The following is a 27659-nucleotide window of genomic DNA, read 5'->3' on the forward strand; positions in this document are numbered from 1 at the left end:
ATGTTCCAAACGAAATAACATCCACAAGGAAAATTGCCAACCAGCTTTTTCCATAACATGGACATCTGCAGTACCTCCCTGCTATTTTGTTACGTCTTCCATTCACTTCATTTTTTGCTTTTCTTTGTTGTCTTTTTCCTTTTCTATATTTTATCTCAGTATTTTCTCTCTGCTCTTGCCGAGAGGTCACTGCAATCAGGGGTGGGATTCACTCACTTTCCCCACTGGGTCGCAAATGTGAGTTGAAAATGTCACTTGAAAAGGTGCCTAAGTAGGACGCCATAGAGCCAGGGGGGGTAGGAGGCCCACCTGCGATTCCCGCTACCAGTTCAGGCGAACGGGTCCGAACGGGCTAAATATCACCTCTGATTGCAATTAACTTCAACCTTATGACTCCTTTCACAATTTTCTCTCTTGCTGAATCGATGTCCATCTCTTCCCTCTAATCAAAACAGTTGCTACGGTGTCGTTCCACCTGTGGCATACAGATACGGCCAGAAACATATGACAGGAAGGTCCAAAACACTCGCAGTAAACGATACAGAAGCCATTAAAAAAAAAACATAATTGCCTTCAGTACAATGCCTTCCTATGAGTTGGCTTTAAGAGCTGACCAGTTGATCACTGGCAGCAATTTGTCTTCAAGACTTTCCTAAAAAACTCCAATGGTCAAAGCTGGTGACAGCTTTGGGTCATTAACAAGGACAACTGGGGGCCCCTATCAATATCTCTCAGATCCTGTTTCACGATAGCATTTACAGTGCTTTACAGTCCTCTCTAAGTGGTTTACAGAGTCAGCCCCCAACAACCTGGGTCCTCATTTTACCGACCTCGGAAGGGTGGAAGGCTGAGTCAATCCTGAGCCTGGTGAGATTCGAATTGCCAAATTGCAGGCAGCCGGCAGTCAGCAGAAGGAGCCTGCAGTACTGCGCCTCTGATACTGTCTCTCTGATCACTACCGTCTTGCTACTTTTGGCCAGAGGTTTCTGTAAAGAGGCGGCTACAGCAACAAGACTGTGGGCTAAAAGGAAGGTACACAGGTGCTTAAGGCAAGCTGGAATTTGGCAACCGCCGAAAAGTGCTTGGTTCCTCATGTCCATGACATTAACCTCATTTCCAAAGAAATACAGGATTGCTTGGAGTACGGATGCATAAATTAAACCACTACACAATGTTGACATAGATACCTGACAATATGTTTATTTTTAATATTGTAAGTCTTTCAATCAACCTATGTAAAGTGGCCCATGCTTAACGATCCTTGGAATGATGGTCCACCCAAACACCTGGACAAAGACTAAGCCAGCCTTCTGTGGTTGACTACTTAAAATTATGAACGCGTTGAGACAATTTGGAAGAGGCTGGTCTGGTTCTGCCTTGGGTTAAGGTTACCGTCCTGATACCTTGCCGCAGTTACCCGGAAAATTTAACATGTGGATTACGGGGGATAACAGGCACAAGACAGTTACCTGTCATTTCCACCACCAGGGTGATCTTAGCAAACTGTAGGTAGTCCTCGAGTTACAACCACAATTGAGCCCAAAGTTTATGTTGCTAATCAAGACATTTGTTAAATGAGTTTTGTTCCATTTTATGACTATTTCGTGCCACAGTTGTTAAGTGAACCACTGCAATTGTTAAAGTTAGTAACGTGGTTGTTAAGTGAGTCTGGCTTCCCCACTGACTCCACTTGTTAGAAGTTTGTAAAAATTGATCACGTGACCCTGGAACTCTGCAACCGTCATAAATAAGACTCAGTTACCAAGCATGGCCGTCATTAAGTGCTGCACCTTATGGCTCTTGACGAATGTATCTTGTCTTTCTCTGTACACCGAGAGCACATAGGCACCAAAGACAAACTCCTTATGTGTCCCATCACACTTGGCCAATAAAGAATTCTATTCTACCCAAATTCTGATCACGTGACCCTGGAGATGCTGCCAATGATGATAAGTGTGAAAAATGGTCATAAGTCACTTTTCTCAGTGCCATTGTAACTTTGAGTGATCACTAAATGAACTGTTGTAAGTCGAGGACTACCTGTACGGTTTTTCCAGTTGTTACTTTCCCCCCATTTAATTCCCCTTTTGAATCTTAGCATGTGATTTCTATTTAATTGGATATAAAATTTAGAGTTACGTAGCTCTTCTTTTTTATCTAACACTCTCGTACGAAGAATCCTTCATTTGTAAAGCTGCTTGATGATATATTTCTTGTGATGGATACCAAATCTTCGTGTCTACTAGAAGTGTGTTCAGATCTTTTTTTTCCTGCCAGGATAAATAAAAATCCTTCCAGATAGCTCATTATATCAGGACCCATCTACCCATGACTCAATCTGCTTTATCCGCCTATTGCTAACAGCTTACACAAAAAAACTTATATGATCGTTTTATACAAAGACATACGGCCTTTCTTAGTTATCCTGAGCCGGCCTGGACAACTTTCCCAAATGTGCCACTTTGCTTAAGTTACTCCTAAGTCAAGGCCAACTTTTCTGAAACGGAAAAGATTCCAAAACTAATTTGTCGGAGAGAAACGAGCCAGAGTTCCAAATTATTTTTATTCCAGGCTAAACAAACCATGGAAACAGTTTCAACAGATTTAGCAAACTCCTTTTGGTGGGAGGAGCCAAACAAGAGTGAAAATTCATTTCACAATATGCCAAATTTCTTCAGAATTTTTGCTTATCGTGACATGCAAATAAATTGTTTCTTTCACGGTTTCTTGTTGTTGCCTCATAATGTGAGCTAATTAACAAACCTATCACAACTTCATTCAAGCTAGAAAAACGATAAGTAACAAGTTGGCATCACAATAATACAATGACAGTAATGGTTTTTGTGGTTTCGAAACGCAGGATCTGATAACACGCAAGCACAAATATGAAAAAAAAAAATCAGTATTACCTCTTCTATTAACTGTATAGGAACACAATGGATCAATGCAACTGGAATATTTTTTGTTTAAAAAAAGATGTTATTGCTACTCAATAAACCTTAAATTTACCATCTGCTCCAAACAGCAAAATATAAACAGCACTTTTAATCAAAACTTCAGTTGAAACAGTTAAACTAACCAAGAAAACATGACCACAGTGGTTTTCCAAAAATTACAAAAAGGGATTTGAGTCGTATGTTCTATTTTCTAGAAATTCTTCCTCATTTTAAAATAAAGTCTTTTACTCAAAGAAAGTTGTACCGTTGTTGGTTGACACAATGACATATGTAAATTCATAGCCCAGAAGCGCATAAGAGGAAATGTGGTTTGTGGCTTATCTTAGTTTTAACTTCCCAAAACAAACCATCTAAACTCCAGCTTCTTCTTCTGCTGCACAGGCGATGCCTCCCTCCGACTGCCGTGATTGCCTCCTTCAAAATAGAAAAACCTTTATTCTTACGAATCCAAGGTGAAGCCGGCCTGACCATTTTGGGGAAACTTGGCGTAAAGGAACCGTCTCGCGCAATGATTAGTGGGAGAAGATTTGTGTTGAGTCACAGTGGCCAGTTTAATACACATTGTGTGATGAAAGAAACGGAGAAACAGAAAAAAATTAAGGAACAGATTTTTTAAAAAACCCTCTCAATACAGTGATGTCCTGACATACAGGTAGTCCTCAACTTACAACCACAATTGAGCCCAGAATTTATGTTGCTAAGTGAGAAATTTGTTAAGTGTGTTTTGTCCCATTTTATGACTTTTCTCGTCACAGTTGTTAAGTGAATCACTGCAATAGTCAAATTAGTAACACCATTGTTAAGTGAATCTGGCTTCCCCACTGATTTTGCTTCCCCGAAGGTCGCAAAAGGTGATCGCATGTCTCCAGGACCCCCGTAAGTATAAACCAGTTATCCAGCATCCGGATGTAAATCATGTGGCTGTGGGGATGCTGCAATGGTCAAAAGTGTGAGAAAAATAGCCCATACGGCTCTAGTTTATGGACTGGGAAAAAGGGACTGTAAGAGTTGGAAAATATGCAGAAAAGAATAAGCAAAATATGTAGAGGACCAGACCATTTTCAGAGGAATTCCAGGCTGCGAAAGAAAAAATGGCACTTGCAATTTGCATTTTTAAACCCACTCCCTGTAGACCCCCCCAACTTTGGGGATGGACTGGGGGAACAGCTTTTGACGCTTGCAACTTGAAGAGAAGGACGGCCAGTGGCAAGGGGACAGAGATGCACAAAAGCAAGCTTGGCATGGAAAATATGGAGATATGTCAATATTTAAAAAAAAAACAAACAATCTTTGTTCGTTCAATATCCATAGCCGCCCAACTCAACCAAGAGGCTTTGGGTAGTTTGTAGTTCTGAAACTATAAAACAATGAAAAAAATTAAAAACAATAAGTAACAACATCCAGAAAGAACTAATGTTGATTCAGGAGCAAAGCAATGAAATATGTCATAAAGGGTAATTAAAATGTAGAATTCACTGGCCTCACATTTCATGGCCGCCATCAATTTCAACAGTTTTTTTTATTAAACAGTAATAGGCAACTTGATGGAGAAGCCGTATGTGATTGACGGACGAAACCTCCAGTGTCCAAGCGATAAATATAAGCTGCTAGAAATCCCAAAGGAGCTTTTTCAGAAGGCAACTCGACTTCCTTTGTTTTTCCTTGAAGAAGTTTCGCTTCTCAGCCGAGAAGAAGCTTGTCGGATGAGAAGCGAAACGTCTCCAAGGAAAAATAAAGGAAGTCGAGTTGCCTTCTGAAAAAGCTCCTTTGGGGAGACCATGACTGAGAATCTCCACGGACATTTTAAGCTGCTAGAAAGTCAGAGAGGAAGAGATTTTTGAGTTCTTGGAGGGATCCCCCCATTGGCCACAGATTGGCAGCTTTAGTATCTCTTGCAAAAGACTTGCTGCGTGGAATAGAGAGGCGGTGGAGAAGCTTCTTGCGGTTTCAGTTCTTTGTGCGGGGGGGGGGTGGGAGGGGTGGAGAAAGGAGAGATGTAATGAACTACAGATAGTCCCAACTTACAACAGTTCATTTAGTGACCATTCAAAGTTTCAACGGCACTGAAAAAAGGGACGTGTGAGCATTTTTCACACTTTACGATGCAGCATCCCCCATAGTCGTGGGATTTACATTTGGATGCTTGACAGCTGTCTCACATTTATGACGGATTCAGCATTCTAGGGCCACGTGATCCCCTTTTGAAACCTTCTGACAAGCAAAGACAAACGGGGAAGCCAGGGTTTCGCTTAAAAAATGCTGGGCTTAATTGTGGTCGTAAGTGGAGGACTCCCTGTACTTAATGAACAAACCCAAAATGAATGAAAACATAAATGGGTACCTGATAGAATTCCCGAAGCCAATTCTTCTGCAGGTTTTCTGGCTGGAAAATAAATAATTAAAGTGAGTACATAATTAAAGTCCACGAGTACCAATAAATATTACAATTAGTCATAAATAGAGTGACTATACTTGACTATAAACACCAATGAAATAATCACTCAGGTCAATACACACTCACACACACTTATGCACACAGATAAAAATGTGAAGCTTGTAAAAGCAACCATACATTAAAGTTCAAAATCACAGAATTTGGAAGCAACTACGTATTAACAAAATCAAATGTGGTTTAGTCTTAAGCACAAAGAGTAAAGGTGCAGATTTTCTTTTATCAAGAACTACACTTAATTGTCCGTAGCATGTCCAGAATTGTTGGTGAATGAGCGGTCTTAGAAACTGAAGTTATCAAATAATTAATCAGTCAAATCTTATGGAATGTGGGCAAGGCAAAAGCGTAGCAGATTACGGTATACTCCAGGTTTGAGGGAGACAGAGGTATCATCCAACATGCTGACAATCACAGCAGAGCCTTTTCAGGGACATGGCGTTGGATAACTTCACTTTCTAATCGCTTTCAAGAATTGTTTATTTAATTATCCTAAAGCTACTGGAGATCTTTGGAATGAAAAGTTTGAAAAACCACGTAATGAGTTTACTTTCTCTCTTGAACAGAAAAAAAAAAAAGGACAATTTTAAGAATGGAAATAAACACCAAAAGGCTAAATACGATTTTTATCCAAGAGTTACAAATGAATTAAAGTACAGACCAATTTAAAATATTGAAACTTTTATTATAAGATTTTAGAAATAATTAAATAAAATGCATATCTTTGTGTGGGAACCAAATTATTCTTTCTATCTTAAATCATAACAGACATTTCAGAAATTGGATACTAGAAGGGACTAAAGATTTTAAGTAGAAAAGAAAAAGGGGGGAAAGTGTAAACTTGTCTTTTGTTTTCATTTAGTACAGAAATTTACAAAACGACAGAAAACATTTGAAATGTTTCAGATTTCCAAAGAATGGAGCCAGAAATTGGTAGCTATGATGTCAGCAGTGATATCTGCTTCCATGAATAGTATGTCCAAAAGATAGGACTGACTTGAAATAAATTTTACCTCATACAAAAACAGCACAACCAGAAATACTACATCATCATCATCATCATCTAGAAAAGAGCTAGAAAAAATAACAAAATATTGCAACCTGGCCCATTGAAACTATGCGATTATGGATTAAACATATGACAGTGATACCCATTGTCATCCGGGCACTATGTCCAAGAATTTTACAAAATACATCAAGAAATTACAGCTTTCTGCAATAACACCTGCATAACTGCAAAAAAACTCAGAAATCATACGTTTTAAGAAGATACTTGGTCGATACCTAGGATGCTGGCAGCAACCCGTATCAACCAGCAGTGCCAGTCAATAATATTTGTGATACATCTTTAAATGTTCAGTTGGCTGAGTTTCATGTTTTATTAATAAAAGTATAACAACAACAACAACAACAACAACAACAACGGATTGCAAGATAGAGAAGGCAGCTAAAGTGGAACTGCAAATGACAATCCATGAAAATGACCTGATGAGGGACTTTCTATTGGATATATAAAGGTTGATTAATGTTTTGAAAGTCAAAGTGAAAATACAAAGGATAAAGCAAGGGAATAATCTGGATATTTTTATTGGTTTTACAAAAGATGTTTGCTAAAGCCTCAAACAAACCTTTGGGATGGAAAAAGAGAAACTGGAAAGAGAACTCTATGACCTTTGAATGAATTAAAGATCGTCGGAAGGAATATAAAGCTGTTTTGTTTGACCAAGGTTAAATAAGATGGCTCTATAAAGCTCTGATCATTCTTTAAAGGCTTTTTGCTGATGCCAGGGCTGAAATAAATGAAGATTTGTGGGCTTGCATACCGATAAGGGATAGAGTAGAGGAAGAGATATATTTGTTTATAATATCATTGGGGGTGATGAGTTATCAAGTTTGTTTATACTTGTGATGAAGATTGGAAGTCATTTATTTATGTATTTATTTTCCTTTATTCTTGCCTTCTCCTTTTTCTTTCCCTGCACTTTTTATTTCTTCTATTTCTCATTCTTTCTCTGAGTTTAGTTTATATTCGCTTTTACTACTGTAATTAAAATCTTCATTAAAATTATTTTAAAAAGAATCAGTTTACCATCAACTTTTAGCAGCAGCAGCAGCTACATGCCACAGAAGCAGCTGAAATGTTGAGCTGTGTGGTCTCTGCATTTACGGATAATCCTCGATTTACAGCCACAATTGAGCTCAAAATGACTGTTGGTAAGCAAGACAGTTGTTAAGTGAGTGTTGCTCTATTTTCCGACCTCTCTTGCCACAGTTGTTAAGTGACTCACTGCACTTGTTAACTTAGTAACACAATTGTTAAGTGACTCTAGCTTTCTCGTTGATTTTGCTTGTCAGGAGATCCGCAAAAGCTGATCATGTGACCCCAGGACACTGCAGCCATCATAGATATGAACCAGTTGCCAAGCATCCAAATTTTGATCACATGACCATGAGGATGCTGCAATGATTGTTAAGTATAAAAACGGACATAAGTCACTTTTTTTTAGTGTAGCTTCCAATGGTCACTAAAAAAATGGTTGTAAGCCGAGAACTGCCCGTACGGCATGCGAGTGTTTTAGGGGTTTGGAATTTCATTAAGAGGACCAAGTTTCAAAATCTCAATTTAGCATAAAGAGGGAGGAAGGGAGGGAGGGAGGACACTGAGCATCTGTTCTATTTATTTGCAAAGTTTTTCATATTTAAATACGGATTGTTTCACAAAATTAATTAACATTAAAACCAAAGTTGTAATTAACTTTTTTTTTCAGATTATTTTCCCTAAGGAACACATATAATTAAGTGCAGAGTTCTTCACGTATTCTAAAATTAGCGTGTCAACATTCTTCAGTGCCTTTTTCTCTTACCCTTCTAAGCCCTCGGAAGGGATGTTGTGGGCAGCAACAGATTTATCTGGAAAATGCGTAAAACTGTTTAGTAATTTTAATTTACTCTTCAACAATTATGCAATGAAGATTAATAAGGGAGAAGTGTGAAGGATAGTCAGGGCTTGAGCCCTGTAGATTTAAATTTAAAAGACTACTTCAAGGCTGATGATGGAGATTGCCCAGACATGAATAGGAAAGAAAGAAGAACTCGAAAACAAAGAAATCCCACATATTTTGAAGATTTATTATTTTAAGCGTTATTTGGGAAAAATAGAGGAAATAATTGCGCCACTCTGGAACATTTTTGATAATAGCAAGTGTTCTTCTCACCATGTTCTGAGTGCTAAAAGTCTTTTAAAAATGAATATGCCAGACTCAATTTGTTATATAAACTGGACATTAGCTTTTTACAGTTGGAGTTCAGATCAATAAATCTCTGATGGGAAATGAAGAGCTGACTCACTCATAGCAAGACTGAAAGACTGAAGAACAACGTTGTACCCAGAAGAGGAATTTGTGGAAAAAGCAGTCAGTCAACAGTGTTATGAAAAAGCAAAATGTTCTATAAAATACTTTATGAGAGCTGTTTTATAGGTGTCAAATAATTCCAGTATTACATAAGGTTTGAAAGGGAAGGGGGGATGGAGGAATTCAGTCCGTGTACTTTGGTAACTCTTCATTATTATTTACAATTACGATTATTATTGCTCATTTCTTTGTTCTGGAAAATTTCAAAGAAAGTGCATCTGAACTACAAGTTCCTCAGCATCTTGAAATATATGTGCCAGGTACTATTTGAAATTATATAAACATATATCATGACAATATAACAGATTTCTCTGCATTCAATAAAGCTGAGGAACTGGGGGATAATTTTTGAGTTCCTTTCAGGAGGAACAGCAAGCGACGAAGAAGGAACATTCCTAAATCTTTCCTTTCTACCGAGCCTTCAGCTTCATATGTTATCTCCAAACCTCCTTTCCGTTGGAGAGTCGGACAAATTCTCAGATAACAAGGAGAGCAACACTGTTATAGGTAATCCTCGACTTACAACCGGTCATTAGTGACCCTTCAAAGTTACAATGGACACCCCAAAAAGTACTTATCATCCTGTATTGATGTTCTGATGTTGGATCACGTGTGACTACATTTTAGATGTTCAGTCGTTTTTCCTGATGGACTTGTGCTTCAAAATGGAAGGGCCATATATCACCTTGTTGTTGGTAGGATTGTGGGTAACTTCGAGTCAGTTTTTGACTCTCGGTGACTGCAAATTCTTTTGAAAATGGTGTCCCATTGCCTTCTCGCTGTGGCTGAAGGGGACGCACTGGCCTAAAGTCACCCAGCTGGCTTTGTGTTTAAGGCAGAAATAGAATTCAGTCTCCCAGTTTATAGGCTGATGCTTTACTCATTACACCAAACTGGCTCTTAAAACTACACCTTGTCATCTTCTATCAAATAATTGTGTGCTACAGAGCAGCGTACACTGACAAAATGCATAAGACGAGGTGAGTAAAACAGGAGCTACCAGCAAATACCAACAGGGAAGCCTCCTGAAGATCCCTGAAGTCTCCGGAGGGCTTAAACCGACACTCCGAGCAAACCGGAAGTGACTTCCAGTTTGCTTGGAGGGTTGTTTTTTGCCCTTCGTAGACTTTAGGGAAGCCTCCTGAAGGTCCCTGAAGCCTCCCGAGGGACTCCGGGGGGGGGAGGCTGTTTCCGCCCTCCCCAGGCTCCTATAAAGCCTCTGGACCCCGGGGAGGGTGAAAAAAGCATTGAAAAATGGGTGAGGAGCGCCTCTCATGTGCGCATGCGCTCTTGGGGGCCGTGTGTTGCATTATTAGACCCCCCCCTGCACTCCCCCCCCCATGGCACGCAAGTCAAAAAAGGTTCTCCATCGCTGCCCTAGCCAATGCTGGGGAAATGGTGCTCTAGACATAGCAATAGCACTTAGACTTATATACCGCTTCACGGTGCTTTACAGACCTCCTCCGTAAGCAGTTTTACAGAGTCAGCAGATTTCCCTCAACAATCTGGCTCCTTATTTGACTGACCTCAGAAAGACAGAAGGCTGAGTCAACCTTGAGCTGCTCAGAATCAAACTCCTGGAGTAAGCAGTGAATGTAGTACCGCCCTCTAGTAGTACTGTAGTACTGCCACCACAGTTCATACACCTGCAGCAAGTGCCAGATTCCAGAAAAGTGGGAAGAACTGAACAAAAAGGTTTGAATCTATACCTTCTCTGGATTTATTTGTAAGGTTTATTTATTGAACGTTGGGCCAGCCAACTCAAGAACAATTCTGGTGGCACCCAGGAGTTTTAATTTAAGAAAATAACCAAATGAAGTGGGATATATATATATATATATTTCTTCTAAGTAAAAAGATTTCTGATAATCCAAACTGCTACTCACTTCATATCTGGAAAGAAATAAAACTGGCAGAGGTAATAATGGAAAAATGCCAGCAAGTTCCTAAAAAGCCAAAGTTCTGTTCCTGGAAAAACCAGCTGGAATTTCATTCTTATTCATCCGCTGACATACATTAGTTAGCCGTCTGAATGTCCATTAATAAACCGTGATCAACTCAAATGTTGATCAAGCAAGACATAAAAATCAGACTGTCACTTGCCACAGTAGATATAATTCCTTTTATTTCTTTAGCTAAAGACAAATTCTTTATTTTTTAGGATAGATATAATATAGGATTTCATCCGGGAAAAACTACTTTCCATTTCATGTCTCATTTGTATAGAGCTTTAATTTGTTCTAAAACTAAAGATGAAGATGATAGGTTGCTAAACCTCTGTGGAAAATATGGCACTGATCATATTTTCTAAAAGCAAGGTTCAAGGAGGAATTGCAAGGATGCAGAAAATGTGGTTATCCTCAAATTATTTCAACTTCCAAAGAGCATTGTGCTATACGCTAAATACAAAGCTGATATCGGTTGTGATATAAATAACAGACAGCCAAATATGACATCCCAAAGTTAATATGGAACAGTATCATGTAGATAAGAAGCTTCTCTACAAATCAACTTTCTACAAATTGAATACAACAACAAATTGTTAACAGAAGGTTTTGGAATTTTAATTTTGCTTTTTTTTTGTTGTTCTGCCCGTTAACCATTTTGTTTTTAATATAATACATAGATAACAGGTCAATAACTTGCAATAGTTAGAAATTTAAAAAAATGGATCTGCTTTGCAAGGAGTGGGAAATTAATATTGTTGCAATATATTTATCAGTATTTAACAGTGGGGATAATATATATATGTGTGTGTGTGTGTGTTTTGTCTTTTTTAATGCACATTTTTCAACGTCTTCTTTATTTTTCTTTTGTTTTTGTAAAGTAATTTTTTACTCTTTTTGGTTTGTATTTTAACTTTTTGAATAAAAAAACAAAAAATTAAAAAAAAACATGGAACAATAACATGAGCTGAGGGATCAGATTCCCACATTGGGCTAATTCACGATCTGTTTAACTGTAGTATGTTGAACCAACCATACAACTTAATGGATACAAATTAAAAATTAGTTTACATGCATATATGCTAATCCAAAAACAAGCAATCCTATTAGGATTTAGTGCAATAAGTAAATCCCAGCCATAAACAACTACTTCCTAAATTTGCTGTTGCACAATTTTATTTCAGAAAATGGTTTTTATATTATATTTCTCCCAAGGAACTCCTAATTTTTGTATTCCTAGCATGGTACCAGATGCAACAATTTGCCCTCTGGCATCCTCCTAGGATCCTGCCAAGTTCCTGCATTGATTAATCTTATTTTTGCAATGTTCTTTTACTTAAAAAAAATTGATAAACTAGAATACTGCAAAGCACAACATAAGCCTCAAATATAAAATGTATTTTCAACCATTTCAGTGAGTCCCATATGGAAAGGAATGGCATTCACAGAAAATAAAATGGTGAGTGACTGCGATATGGAGGTGCTGATCCTGTACCGTACGCTCAATATTCAAAACCTCCTGACTGTCCAAAAAGCTTATGGACTTGTTCCCCAGATGATATGCTCCAGTGGGGGAGTCCTATTCAAAATCCTGGTTCAGGCTTTAGCACAATAATACGTGAACAGAAATATTGGTCTAGAGCATGGATGCTAAGTGACACTGCAAGCTGCTTTTGCAGGGAAACATCTGCAGAAGTGGTGGTGGTGGTGGGGGAAATTAGTACAGCTAGAGCTGAACCCTTAAACTGTATATTCAGTTCACAGGAAGAATAATTCCTTCGCTCAACTCTTCTGTCCTACAGAAAGACACTGTACATAATTTGAATGGACTTTCTCTTTGTTGGTCCTTAATTCCTTCTGCTAGTCTTTTTTCTTTCACATTCTGAAAGCATATGGAAACTCTTAACATTGCAAGGCCTTCTGCACAGTTCACCACAGTTCCCTTTAATTAGGCACCGTTTTGACCTTTTCCCGGAATGTTGGATCCTGAAGTTGAGTTACTTATCCACAGTTTTGTGTGGCCTTTATTCGTTTTAAATGCTAAAAAAATGGAAATCCCCCTCAACCACATTGCTTACAGACCTACAGCAGTACATTTACAAGCACATGAAAACCAAATGACTTGCTCAGTTATTGGAACAAAGAACATTTCACAGCACCGTTAACTTGTTTCCCTAACATTCAAACTATTTTTAAAGATTTAACTGGAATAATATCAGCTACCAGATAAAGATTGCAAATGAGAAAAAGTACACAGCAAGCTTTCAGAATTATTTTAAATTGCTTTGTAACGAATGTTACTTGTAAATAGAAGTTTGCAGGCTGACAGAATGAATGAAATTGATTTGGAGAAAAGAACCAATAGTCTTAATTGGGTGAAACAGCTGATAGTTGAAATTATTTTTCAATGAATTCTGCTATATAACATGCAGTTGGGACTGGAGGCCTCTAAATGGGCAGTTTTAACTGCAGTGTCTCCCTGTCTCCCCTTTCTAACCTTTTCTGTTTAGCGCCTGAACGCCCATCTTTCCTGAGATTTATCTGACCATCACTTTGACTGTGTCTAAAAGAGCCTCGAGGACTTGGCTATTCCCCCTGGAGCCTTGGATTCAGCCAGTGGTGGTGGGGACCTCCATCTTTCTTTTGGCCGGAATGGCTGTTTTTCCAGATGTTTAGAGATCCTGTTTTTTTAATCTGCTTTTTATTACTACTTTCCACTGTACCCTCCTCGGAATCCTTATAAAGAGGCTTCTACATTGAATGCAATTAATTGACTGGAGCCCTCCTGTAGGCCAACAGGTTCCACCCGTACTTCCAGGCCCCTGTGAAATACGAGTGTTAACAATGGGACCCCTTGCAAACGGAAGGAGGAGGAGAGGGAGGAGGAGGCATCCGGGAGGGTTTTAAAAGAGTGGCCCTATGCCTTCAAGGTTCACATTTTGAACAGGGTAAACAAAATGCTCAATACAGCTAATCCGCGATTAACAACAGCTCATTACAACGGCACTGAAAAATGGGGCTTAGGACCATTTTTCACACTTATGACCTTTGCAGCATATCCTCATGGTCACATGATCAAAATTCAGATGCTTGGCAACAGACTCATATTTATGACCGTTGCTGTGATCACCTTTTGCGACCTTCTGACAAGCAAAGTCAACGGGGAATCCAGATTCACTTAACAACCGTGTTACTGATTTAACAACTGCAGCGGTTCAGTTAACAACTGTGGCAAGAAAGGTCCTAAAATGGGGCAAAACTCACTTAGCAAATGTCTCGCTTAGCCACAGAATTTTTGGGCTCAATTGTGGTCATAAGTTGAGGGTTACCTGTACTATATTCAGGTGAAGCCAAGTTCTAAATATGTAATTAAAGCAATATAATCCTGAGTGCAATTTTTAAATTATTGTATTTTCTTCCATGAATGCCCCTGCATTCCTGTCTGAATTTTACTGGCAACAAAGGTATAAAGCCAAGAAAATCAGCCAAACGGAAAAATACCAACTACTCAAACCATTAATTAGCAAAAAAAAAGCCTGACCATCATATTAAAAGATAGCACAATGGAAATACACACGCACACACACACACACACAGAGGAAATATACACATATACACAGACAGACACACTGGAATTATGCAACAATAGCATATCATGAAATATTCTAAAACAACCTCATTAAAGGGTGAGATATAGAGAAACTTACTTAAAAACAATTTTAGAAATTCAGGATGAATGTTCCTATCTACCTTTTATCTATGATTTCGTGATTCACAATGATTTTAGCTGAAAAAGATAGTATCAACATTACGGACTTGTCAGGCTTTGAGAATAACATTAAAACACTGAAGAATTGTTCAAAATAAGGTTAAAAAGCTTAACTATTTACTATAGGAAACACAAGTATTTATCTAATGCTAAATGATATACATTTGAAAGCTGATCATCATAGCACTCAGACATTGTTAACAACGTTCTGTTTGTAGTTTCCCAACCTTGGCAACTTTAAGATGTGTAGACTTCAATTTCCAGGATCCACTAGCCAGCATGCTGGCAAGGGAATTGTTGGAGTTGAAATTCACATATCTTAAAGTTGTCAAGGTTATGAAACACTGTTGTAAGAGTTAGGAAAGTACCTGCATATGGTTAATCCTTCTGGCCCCTAAATTTTAGAATTGATTCATATTGTGGAAATTTATAACCCACATTATCTATATTCCCTCTGCATCCAGTGGGTCATATGAAAAAAATATGTATTTATACCAAACTAAGCGTTTAAAGGGAAATAATTATTCCTTTGGAAGGAAGCTTATTGATCATCTATTCGTTTTTCAAAAACCAGTTTGTCTGATGCAACAGTTTAACAATGATATCAGATTACTTTTCTCAGATGTCCACCAGGTGTTATATTTCTTTTTCTTGGACAATTTGGTCATTTTGGTTCCCAATGTACTTGCACAACTGATAGGCAGTAGGGCCTAGGACAGTTCTCCATTCTAATACCCTCTAAATCAGGGCCCTCCATCCTTGGCAACTCCCAGAGTTCCTCAGCCAGCTTTGACTGAGCAATTCTAGGAGTTGAAGTCCACAAGTCTGAAAGTTGCCAAGGTTGGGGAGCCCTGATCTAGATGTACAGTATTGTGACAAGTTCCATTGAGCATGTTGGCTGGAAATTCTCATACAAACTAGAATGTCAATTGTTGAATACTCAGAGAAACCAGGAACAACCCCACAGAATCTTTTGTAGGGAAGGATATGATGTGGAGACAGTCCATTTTAACACACTAATGCGGACCTGTTTTTCATAATTCTGAAGAATAGGAAATTCTTTAAAAACCCGAACTGAATAAGCCCATCTACAGATAAAAGAGACCTTCAAATTTTTAACCAAAATACCATGAAAAATGCAAGTCAGTTAATTCACAGTTGGTACTTTTTAAATAGTATTTAGATAAAAATTCAAGGGTTGGCTTATTCAAATATTTGATCTTGGACTTATATAAGAATATCTGTGGTTTCCAAGAAACATCTCCATGTAATACCTGGAGGAATCAAAACTGACTTGAAGTCAGTCAGTCTCTCTCTCTCTCTCTCTCTCTCTCTCTCTCTCTCTCTCTCTCTCTCTCAGTGTGTGTGTGTGTGTGTGTGTGTGTGTGTGTGTGTGTGCGCGCATGTATAGTAAACTGTAGGTCTGTATCTGCTGTCTTTCATGAAAACCTTAAAATATACAATGATAGTTTGTTCAAAAAAGAAAAAAAACAAGCAGAGGGTGGGAGAGAAAGGATGCTTATAAATTCAAACCAGGAAAAGACATCTCAATACATATATATATATATATATATATATATATATATATATATATATATATATATATATATATATATATACACACACACATACATACATACATACATACATACATACATACATATATATATATATATATTTGTTCCTTGAACAACAGAGATGCCATCTAGATGTGCTGAAATTTTGGGCTGATACTATAAAATTTTATTCTAGTACAAAAAACACCTTTAGAATGCATGGTAAAAACTGCCAAGACAACAAGGGAGATTCACTAGTGGACTTGTTAGATTAAATCAAGATCCATAAAACAATTTGTTACCATAGAAAAAAGACAGGCAGGAAAGCCAAAATTAAATTTACCGGCATTTAAATGCCCACTTTCTATGCATTTGTATAAAACAATGATTTTATTGTTCATCACAGATTGGCTGATAGAATACATTTTAAAAAAGAAAGTTTGTGATGCTTTCCGACATTGTCACACTAGAGTAAAATTTGTACAAAAGGCATTATAAAAATAAATATCAAAATACATTTTGGGTTAATACAGAAGGGAGAGGGAGGGAGGGAGGGAGGGAGGGAAGGAGAGAGTCCCTGAGAAGAGGAAGGGACCAAAATAATGGAGGTGAAGAAGACTGACTGCTGGATGGGGACAAGAGAGACTGGAAAAGCCAGGAATTAAAAGCAATGGAATAAAGTATCTCAGAAAAGAGACTAGCCAGATGAACTACCGAAGGCTTAATACAAGCGACAGGCGCATGATTAAAGAGGGAAATGGGACGAGAGTCTTGAAGGAATCAATAGGGCTTTTCATATGCTCTCTCTTATTCTCTTTTCCTAGTCGTAGCTAATTCAGCAGACAAGGGAAGTAAACAGGCATCTTATACTGTACCGAAAAACGACTCCATCCTTAAGAAAGATGCACTTTTGTTGGGGAGCACCAGTGGTGGGTTTCAAAAAATCTTTGGAGCCTCTTCTTCTGTAGGCGTGACCTGCTTTCCGGGTCCACTGCTGGAACCTCTTCTAACCGGTTCGGGAGATTCGGACGAACCGGTTCTACCGAACAGGTGCGAACTGGTAGGAACCCACCTCTGGGGAGCCCTGAGGAATATCAGAATCCCTGCCCCGAGAAGGGCTGGTTTGGGATTAAGCACAATATCTTTGATCTCCCATAAACAGTTCAACTCTAAGAGGATGAGAGTGAGGGCAGAATGGAGAGAAATATCACAGACTAGGAGGAAAAAAATAGAGAACATTAAATGAAGAGGGAAAACCTGAAGGCCTTCCATCAGTTGCACAGAAGAAAATGAAAAAAGACAGCAAAGAACCAAGTTCAAAGCTGGGGGGGGGGGGGAGCAGCCAGACCTAAGAAAAGCTAAATGGAAGATTAAGTAGACGAGAGGGCCACGCCTTAATCTCAAGGATATAACTAAGAATTTATTAGCAAAACTGATGCAAGATACGGGAGGCTGAACTCCCTTCTTTTATAAAAACATTTATGAAGCTGCCCACAGTCTATATCACAGAGATCACAGTTATTTACAAGTTGCCCAAGGGTGTCCTGGAGTGGGCGGCCATAACAAATTCAAGTAGATAAATACTTTTCCAAAAGTAGCAGAGTGAATGTATAAATCTGCCATTTGGGGATGAGCCTAAACCAAATCCAGTTTATTATGCATTTTTAAAAGGTCATCTTCTAGTTTAACAAGTTAGCTAGCAGGTGTGCTTCTCAACATGCAAACCATTTTTTAAAAACAAAAAGAAATGCTTGAATTCAAGCCATTTTAAGTCTCAAACCAAACACACATTTATTTAAAGGAGAGAGACAAAATTCACTTCCAAATAAGTAAACAAAGGAATAACAGACTTGTAACCTGAAATCATTGTTCACTTTGTCCCAAAGGTGATTTTTCCAAAAGGCAACTAGACTGTCTTGGTTTTTTTTTCCCTTTTGAAAACATTTAGCTTCTCGTCAAAGAAGTTTTAGTTCTAAGTGACTGGTGGGAAATTTTCAAAGAAAAAACCCAAGAAAGTCCAGTTGCCTTTTGGGGGGGGAAAAGCACCTTTGGGACAACCATGACCTGGATGATTGAAAATTTCCACATTGTTCAATTTAATTGCCTGCAACATTGGTGATCTCCAGCTGGGATTATACCTCTCAGAATCTCCAACTATACCTGCAGCTTCAGGCTAAAAGCTAATATTTAAAAAGTCCTCAAAATTGAACAAGTACTTATAAAAAGATGACTTCTCCTGACTGTTAGAAAACCAGAACTCTCTTCCTATTGCCTTCTGTTGGTGCAAACTTACACTGCCTCATGGGGGCTGTTCTTGAGGCTTTTAAGAAACGTCAGCTCTGGCTCTTATCTCCCTCCATCTCTGTTCCCCAAAAACACCTTACATGGAATTGCTTTGCTTTTGCGGCTGTCCTACGGTTGCTTCTGCCAAAAAGAAGAAAAAAATGGTTCACGCTTGCTTTTGATACAGCAATAAGAAGATCGGACAACTTATTTTATTGGTAGTGCTTGAGAAGACCTCTTTCTCAACCATATCTTGCTCCTGTATAATGAGCCTGTTAGAGAATCTGCCACAGAGTTTGAAGAGGCTGGGAACCCTTGATGAAGAAGCAACTTAGCCTGCATTAACTCTTTTTAACCGCCTAGATACTATCCTCAAATAAGGAATCCTGCTTATCCAATTCAGCAGGGCATCACCTACAGCAGGGCTGTCAAACTCACAGCCCACAGGGCAGATGCGTCATGCGCTGGCCACGCCCACACCCGGTTTAGCGAAGAGGGGGGGGAATTGCAATGCATCACATGATGCCACCGTGATGACGGGAGTTTGACACCCCTGATCTACAGTAAAGATGATCAGCCTATGGCCGTTATGACTGGTGTCCTCCGAATCCTATTTGCAAACCTTCCATTGATCAGAGTGCCATCTGACTCCCACCCCTTTCTCAATGTCTGACAGTTTGGGGGTTTCTCTTCCAATATATTCCCATATTACCATTTAGATCAGTGGCCCTCAATCTCTTGGGCGCCTGAGACCGGTTCCGTGGAGAGAGATTTTTCCGCAGACCAGAGGGGGGGGGGGAGTTTTTTGTGCTGCCTGCATCCCGCAAATGAGGCTTCACTTGTTTGCACAGCCCAGTTTCTGGCATGCCTCACACCAGTGCTGGTCCAGAGACCGGGAGTTGGGGACCCCTGATTTAGATGGCAGGGAAAACGGGAAGACCAACTAGTATGAGAAAGCAAGAATGTAATCTTGAAAAATGACAGATAGTCCTCGATTTACGACCACAATTGAGCCCAAACTTTCTGTTGCTAAGTGAGACAGTTGTTAAGTGAATTTTGCCCCGTTTTATTCTTGCCACAGTTGCTATATGACTCACTGCAGTTGTTAGATTAGTAGCAGAGTTAAGTGAATTTGGCTTCCCCATTGACCTTGCTTGTCAGAAGGCTGCAACAGGTGATCACGTGACCCTGGGACTTTGCAACCGTCATAAATATGATTCAGCTGCCAAGTGTCTGAATTTTGATCACGTGAACATGGGGACATGGTCCTTAAAAAACGGCAATAAGTCACTTTTTTCAGTGCTGTTGTAATTTTGAACGGCTACTATAAACAATCTCATTTGAATATGCTACAAATATGTCTCATTCATTTTAATATTCAAATTTAAGTGTAGAATTCCTTGTAAAACTGAGGGATTCCAGGTTGATTAGGAATGTATTTATCCAAGGATTTTGACAATAACTTGGTTCCAGAATTATAGCGAACGGAGCCAATCAATGAGACTTTAAATAGTCCTCCTCTAGAGAAGGGGTGGGAAACTGTGGCCCTTTTGCGACTGGCGGACTTCAACTCCCAGGATTCCTGAGCGAGCCATGCTTACACATTACTAACCCTGGATCCAGTACAGACTTAAAGAAAACTACCCTTATTCCCCCCAAAATAATATTGTTGTACAGTAGTACAGCAAGATAAAAGTCCTCACTGAACTATTCTCCTATCAAAGGAGAATTGAAATCAAAGTACACCTGTATGATGGAACAAGCGCAAAAGAGATCAAGGGAGATAATTACGGTCATTGTTTGCAAAGAGTATTTCTATGGTTCAGTAGAACAGCAAGGACCAAAAGAATGATAAATACATACTGTTCCACTAACAAATACATTAACAGACCGACTACTGGACAAACAAGCTGTTTTCATTCCGTAAGCACCACTTATGGAAAAATATTGGATCCTCCCAAACAGCTGAAAAATCTCGTTGCAGGCCTCAAGAGACCAAAGCTGTCTCAAGTTATGGAGGAGCATATGCGCTGTGCTAAGAAAACCACTTCTCTTACGTTGGCCGTCATAGCTGCTTATATGGCACGTGCGTTTTACACAGAGAGTTCTATTTGACACACTATTAAAGAATCCAGAAGTCCAAAATGAGTTTTTAATCACCCTGCGTGTAGCATCCATGTCATGGTAATCTCCAGCTTTAGGAAGCTAAGCGCTCAGATCCAAAATTCAAATACTACCCCCTTCCATTGTTTTTTAAGAGAGTCGTCTAGTTCTGCCCTTCTCAAAATATATTCCTATAGTAGAGATGACAAAGAACATTCAATTGGACATCTCTTATTTGCGTGTTTGTTAAGGAAAAGAACAATTATTGCTAAGAGTTCAAAGCAAATGTCTCGTTATAGGGAGTATCAGTTTCCCCAGGAAATCCTATTCCACATTCACTCTTATCCTTACAGAAAGATGTTTCCCTCCAGCGGAAAAGATCACACTGTTTACTTCCATGCAACAGCAAATAGATTTGAGAGCTAATAATAGATCAACAAGGAAGGAAATATTAGAGAGACAGTCCAGAAAAGTTTAGAAATTATTGTGTTCCACATGAGATGGTATGTGCTTTGCCGAAAACTGTACTATATGTCAAATCCCACATGATCTTGCTGGAATAATGCCAAAATAAAAAGATGTATTCATTTCAATGGAGACTTGGCATTCTGATACGGCATTATTATTTCAGAAGGAGTATATTTACTCTTGTCCACCCTCCTTTCCAATTTGTCTGGCCTCCCAACTACTGGTCTTTTACAGTAGTTGCATAAAATAATTGATTCAATACATTTTCCCTGTTTTAAAGTGGTCTTAGGAGATGAGTGCCCTGCAAATGCGCTCTCATGTTCCAGTCTCAATGCTTTACCAGCATTGTCCATATGAGAGGGGGGGGGAGAGGGTCTTCAAGTCAGTTTTGATTCCTCCAGGTACTACATGGAGAAGTTTCTTGGCAATATTTTTGGGGAGACGTTTGCTCCTGCCTTTTCTTTAGGGCTGTGAGAGAGCGACTGACCCCAGGTGACTCAACCGGCTTTTTGCCTAAGATTGGACTAGAACTCACAGTCTCCTGGTTTCTAGCCAGGTGCCTTATCCACTATATCAAATAGGCTCTCTTGTGACTAATAGTGTCTTCATTGTTGTGGTAGTGATCTATTTCTAATGAAAATAAGTTTTGCACAGCCATAGCAATGGATCTCATCAATTTCTAGTGTGGAAATCCAAAAAAAGAAAAGAAAACTTATGTGCTCTCTAAAGTTTTTATTGGCAGTTTAACAAGCCAAGTTTACAAAACATTCATCTCATACCACGTATTACAGAATTATTTCCCACACTCCTGCTTATTACTAACACATTCGCTTCTTCTGAGAAGTATAATCAAACATAACATTAACAACCCTGTTGCTGGAACCCCCTAAATCAGGGCTGTCAAACTCCTGGGCTGTGCTGGGCATGGCCACATCAGGACCTAAGCTAACACAAATAGGACTAAATTGTGGGACTTCCAAGGGAGGCATGGCAAAGTCTGCCATGAGTTTGAGCACTGGGGGGTCAAAGAAATTAGCCATCTTGTTCACAATCACAGCAGAGATCTTTAAAGAACACGGAGTTTGCAAGCCTTACTTTCTAATTATGTATTGCCAGTTAACCATCTTAAAGCTATTGGGGACCTTTGAAACAATGAGTCAAAAGTCACCTGGTAAGTTTGAATAATTTGAAATAAACAAAAACTTAAACTTTTGATCTAAGAAACTTACAAATGGATTAAGGGTCAATTTACATTTGGAATATTGACTTTTACTATAAGCCTTTGGAATTAGCTACAAAAACAGATTATTGTGGGAAATAGGCTTATTTTGATTATTTTGGTTCATAATAAAGATAAATGACAGGTTATTAGAGAAGACTAAAGATTCTAAGTAGAAAGGAGCTTTTGGTGTCGGTTAACTGGAACTTATAAAATGACAGAAAACATTGGAAATATTAAAGGAGATCTTTGAAGAAGACAGTTAGAAATTAGTAGCTATAATATCAACAGTTTCGGAAATAATGTCTGATTCTATGGACAGATTATTCCAAAAATATGTCAGGGAATGACAGATGAGGAACAGATTTTGTCTATACTGAAAGTGGAAGATGACAAGCCAAGAGAATAATTTGGAAAGGGATGTTTTACTGGATATATAAAGTTTAAAAATTAAAGAGGAACTTTACAAATGACAAACCATGAAAATATTTTATTATTGGATATACAAAAGAGGCTTTTTAAAACCTTGAAAATTTCAATAACTGAAGAGAAATCAAATCCTGTGATAATATTTGAATGAATTAAATATTAAGAAGTAAATAATACTACCGTTAGAAGTAAAAGGAAGAAATATAAAGTTGGTTTATTTCAACAATGTTAAAGTAAGGCATTTATTTACAAAGTTCTGGCAAACCTTTATGGACTTTTTGTTCACATCAAATTTGAAAAAAAATGTTTTATTAATTTGCTTATAGGTAAGGAATAGGGTATTGGACAGTGTTTCTCAACCTTGGTGACTTTAAGTCCTGTGGACTTCAACTCCCAGAATCCCCCAGCCAGCACAGCTTAAAGTCACCAAGGTTGAGAAACACTGGTATAGGATGAAGGCACAACTGTTTAATCTTATTGTTACTAAATTTGTCTCTACTTGTTGCAATGAAAAGTTAAGGTAAATCACTTAATTCACACACAGAAACACACACACACTATTTTTTTCTTGCACTTTCTTACTTTTTTAATTTTAGTTTTACTATTGTAATCAAAATAATAAAAAGTTATATGGAAAGCAATCAGAATAGGACTGCATTGTCAAATACCTTTGCCCTCCTTCTGCCTCCCTAGGAGTATATCCCTCCCGCGTGGACGCGGTGCATGATAGTTACCTCATTGTTGCCTTAACACCAAGCCTTCACGCGGGTCCAGAAAGCTACAAAAACTCAGTTGTAACTGAATCCCTTTAAGGAATTACAGTTGAGGCAAATCTAGTGATTTCCGCAAATTTCAATAGCTGACTCAGATCTTCTTGGACCAAACCCAGCACTATTTATTTAGATAGCTCCAAAATATCTCCCTCACACACAGTTCTTGAGATGGTTACAGTAACCTAAAGGAAGAAATAAACAAGGAGAACTCCCTGATATCAGCATTCACACAGCCTCTGATGGCTGATTACCAGTCCCTGTAGCTTCAGGGAGGGGGGATTTTTTTTTTGGAAGGAGGGGGGCTTTAGGATCCTTAGTTATCACCACTTTCGTTGTTGTTACTTTCTCGGCCTCTGCTTGAGGGCCAGGTTGTAATTTTGAATTTTATGGCTTTTGCATGTGAGGCAGCTTAAACATTTACAGAAAAATAATTGAAGCAATCCCAACAGAATCTCGTTGGTTTATTTGACTGTTAAAAAGTTTTCTCCTTGAGGGAATCATGCACAACTGTGACCTAACTTTTTAGAAGAGTTTTCTTACTGTTACAGACTTTGTATTAAAGGAATATGCGGACATCTCTCAAACCAATGTACATAGAAAGGGACTGCTTGTTTTCAAAAGGGAATTCTGTCACGCTTTTGAAGGTAGAGGAGAGCTGTATTCAACATCCCTATCTCCTCCTCCTCACCTCCCCAAAAACATCCTTTTTGGCTCTCACAAATACAGAGAATCTGCAACAAGAATATTTCCCTGGATTCACTTACTTCCTGACAGCTCAAGGTCAGCACAACAATTTCCCTAATGGCAGCTGTGCTCCTTGGCTCGGATATATCCCAGCCCTTGTGTAAGCTCAGATTCATCAGGAACAAAGCTGCTGTTGATGTTCAGGACCAGGAGAGTCTTCCCTAGGAGTTTCAGCGATCAAGCCAAAGTGGCAACCAGCATCTTCCAGCTCTTCTAATCAATAAAGAGATAAAGAAAATTCTCCCCACTCTCTCCAGATCTCACATCCCCTGGTGGGTCTTTCTTCACCATTAGTTCCAAAACAAAAATACTGGCACGTTAGGCCTGTCTTGGAGAAGCTCTCTTGTACAGTCTGCGTAACAGCCAAGGAGCAGAACGGTTAAATAGGGAACACGGATGCCGCCTAATGCTAGTTTAGAGTGTGGGCCCATTTACAAAGATCTCCGATAAGCCACAATTTGTTGGAAGGTAACTCCCATAAGCTGCATGCTAACAGACAGGCACTGTGGAAACTGTACTCCAAAATATCTAGACAGCAGAAGATTGCTTTCACCTAATCTAGTTTGACTGGCAGCAAATCTGCAGAATAATAAATAATCATTTAGAATGTACTGTAATGATGCTAATAACGGTGATGAGAGAGAGAGAGAGAAAAGTGATAGGTGAAAAATCCCAAAGTTCAGGCTTGTGCACATAGCACAGAGACTGTATTTGTCGTTAACTATGATGCAGATTGACATGTGCGTTCCACACATACCGAAAGCTAAATATTACTTTTTCAACCATTGTCATCTTTCAAACAATGTAGTGGTCCAATTCATGCATTTAGTTACCCGTATCTCATTCTAGTCTCTTAATCACTCAATTTCATTGAATCTCACGCACTGTCTATTACTGTCTTCTATACTTATTCTCCATACTGAGGGGGGAGGAGTATCCAGACTGGGTTGACCTTGTCCTCTCATTGATTGGACTGAGTCAGATAAGCTCTTTGGGACACGCCCCTGGCCACCAGGTACTACCCAGTTATCAACTCAATCCACTCACTGGACAGTTCACCATTCTGGATCGCCAGCAAATCGCAAAGAATTAAAAAGAAAAAATATTTGGACCCGACAAATTTTGCCTCCCTGTACCGCGCACAGCCTCCTCCTGCAAGGACTAGACTGCCACAAGCCCCCTGGGGCGGCACGCTGCCCTGGCCACTGAGTGAGACCAGAGTCATTCAGTGAGGACCTTTGCCGGGCAAGCAGGAAGAGAGGGCACAAGCCTCCTGGAGGCAAGCCCTGCCGCAGAGGCTCTACAGGCGCAGGAGCGCTTCCCTGCTCCCCTCCGGGGTTGAGAGACGAACCGCGGCTTGTTAAAACGCCCCAGAGGGCCTGCGCTGGCAGCGATCACCAGGGAACAAGGTGAGAGCCGGAGAGGCTCAGAAAGAGCTGCGGGAGGCAGAGGGAGGCAAGTGGAAGCCGTGTGGCAGCCTATAAAGGCACAAGGCATTTCCATGTGCTCCAGCAAAGAGGAGCTTTTCGAATTTGGAGCCGGGGGCCATTTTGAAACCACGTGGTCCAAGATGGCGGCAGCTCAGAGGAGGCCGGCAGGAGCCGAGCTCTCAGCCCTGCAGCAACAACCACCGGAGGCTCTGAGGAGCCCTTAAAAAGGTTAGAGACCATTGCAGAGGCATTAGTCAAGGGCGGGGGAGGCAAGCAAAGGCCAAAGGGAGGCATATCTCCATCAAGGGGGCTAAAGAGGCAGGCTGTGGATCAATCCCCCCCCCCCCAAGCCTACCTCCAAGTATGAAAGGCAGAGGCATCTGCCACAAGGCCAGCATCAGGAAGAAGCCGCCCTCCCACCCGCCTGGAACCTGAGGAAAGATTACCCGGTTTCTCTTCACCTGGCAGGGCGGCAGCAGGGACCCCTCCCTCCAGGTGAGGATTCCCTTCGGCTTTGTCATCCTGTGTTCCGGCAACCTTGCTATCACGATTTATGCAAGCCCCATTCGATCCTTTTCTGAGTGCCTGACTAGCCGGAGAAGCCCAGGCAGGGCCACGAGGCTCAGATATTTGCTGAGGCTTCCCCTTTAAGAAGGTCTTCCCTTTAAGGAAAAACCTCCCCTTTAAGGAAGAGAAAGAAGGTGGGGGGGGGGAGAAGGCTGTTAACAGCAGGACCATCAGGCGCTGCACCTCTTGAGCCACTATAGTAGAAAAGTACTTTTGACTTGTAGCAGGAAAAGAGGCTGAAGGATGCCATCCAAGTGCATACAGGTGGTCCTTGACCTATGCCCACGACTGAGCCCCAAATTTCTGTTGTCAAGTGAGTTTTCCCCACATTTTATGACTTTTCTTGCCATAGTTGTTAAATGAATCACTGCAGTTGATAGGTTAGTAGCCTGGCTGTTAATGGGGACTCTGGCTTCCCCATTAACTTTGCTCGTCAGAAGGTCACAAAAGAACATCACACGTGACCCTGGGACACAACAGAGGTCATAAACATCAACCACCTGCCAAGCATCTGAAATTTGGCCACACGATCATGAGGATGCGGCCAAGGTTGTAACTATGAAAAATGCTCACAAGTCACATTTTTCAATGCCATTATAACTTTGAACAGTCACTAAACTAACTGTTGTAAGTCGAGGACTTGTAAAAGATAATCACCCATATGAAAAATCAGCCCTTAAACACTTAAGATTGTGCTGCAAATTAATGCCCCAATTTGCATCTTCTAAAGTTCAAGGATAAAAGCTTAATACTACAACAGGGCAAATCTAACCAAAGCAGCAATGTGCAGTTCTGTGTGTTTCCATATTTAACTAGACCTGAACAGTATCTACCAAATCATTAATCAAGCACATTCCTTTCTTCTACTTTCACCTTAAACAAAGATGACCAGGCAAAAGCAAAAATGTTGATATATTGCACGCTTTTTACAGCTAGCGCATTATTTGACTTGACTTTAGACCAAGCCAAATCAATCTGAGAGGCCCAACACTTGACATTTCATAAATACACCCACAGCAAAAACAACTCATGGAGGCTCAGTGCAACAACTGTTAGGTTGCCAATTGTTCCACAGCACAACATGAGAACAGCTTTTTTTTTAAAAGAAAGAACTGATCCAGGCTTGAATCTGACAGCATAAAGCTCTGTTCGCCGTAGCATTTTGGACACACATAGCAATCCTCCCGTTGTATCTCGGGGGTAGTCAACTACAGTGGTGGGTTTCAAAAATTGTTTGAACCTACTCTGTGGGTGTGGCCTCCTTTGTGGGAGTGGCTTGCCGCCCCATGTGACCGGATGGGAGTGGCTTGCCCCCCATGTGACCGGATATGAAGATGCCGACGACACTTGTCAGAACCACCTTAAATTACCTCTCACACAGCACTGGCATGCATAAGAATAGGATGTAAACTTGTTTTTGAAAAGGCATCTTTGGTTTGCGTTAAAACAACTTCAACACACGCAATGTTCTGATTGCACCACAAACGCAGTAGTCATCCTTACCTTTCACAGAGGCACTGAGTTTTATAAATAGGAGCATGATGGTGTAGAAT

General features: G+C 39.8%; 1 protein-coding gene across 1 annotated transcript in view; it reads right to left on the reverse strand.

The window, feature by feature from the left end:
• INPP5A (inositol polyphosphate-5-phosphatase A) overlaps positions 1-27659 on the reverse strand; it is a 232977-nt gene that overhangs the window by 172389 nt on the left and 32929 nt on the right. The window contains 1 exon segment of the mRNA XM_032231735.1: positions 5299-5340. Coding sequence (XP_032087626.1) covers positions 5299-5340 — 42 coding nt within the window.

Source organism: Thamnophis elegans, chromosome 15, assembly GCF_009769535.1.
Source record: "Thamnophis elegans isolate rThaEle1 chromosome 15, rThaEle1.pri, whole genome shotgun sequence".
Taxonomy (NCBI): domain Eukaryota; kingdom Metazoa; phylum Chordata; class Lepidosauria; order Squamata; family Colubridae; genus Thamnophis; species Thamnophis elegans.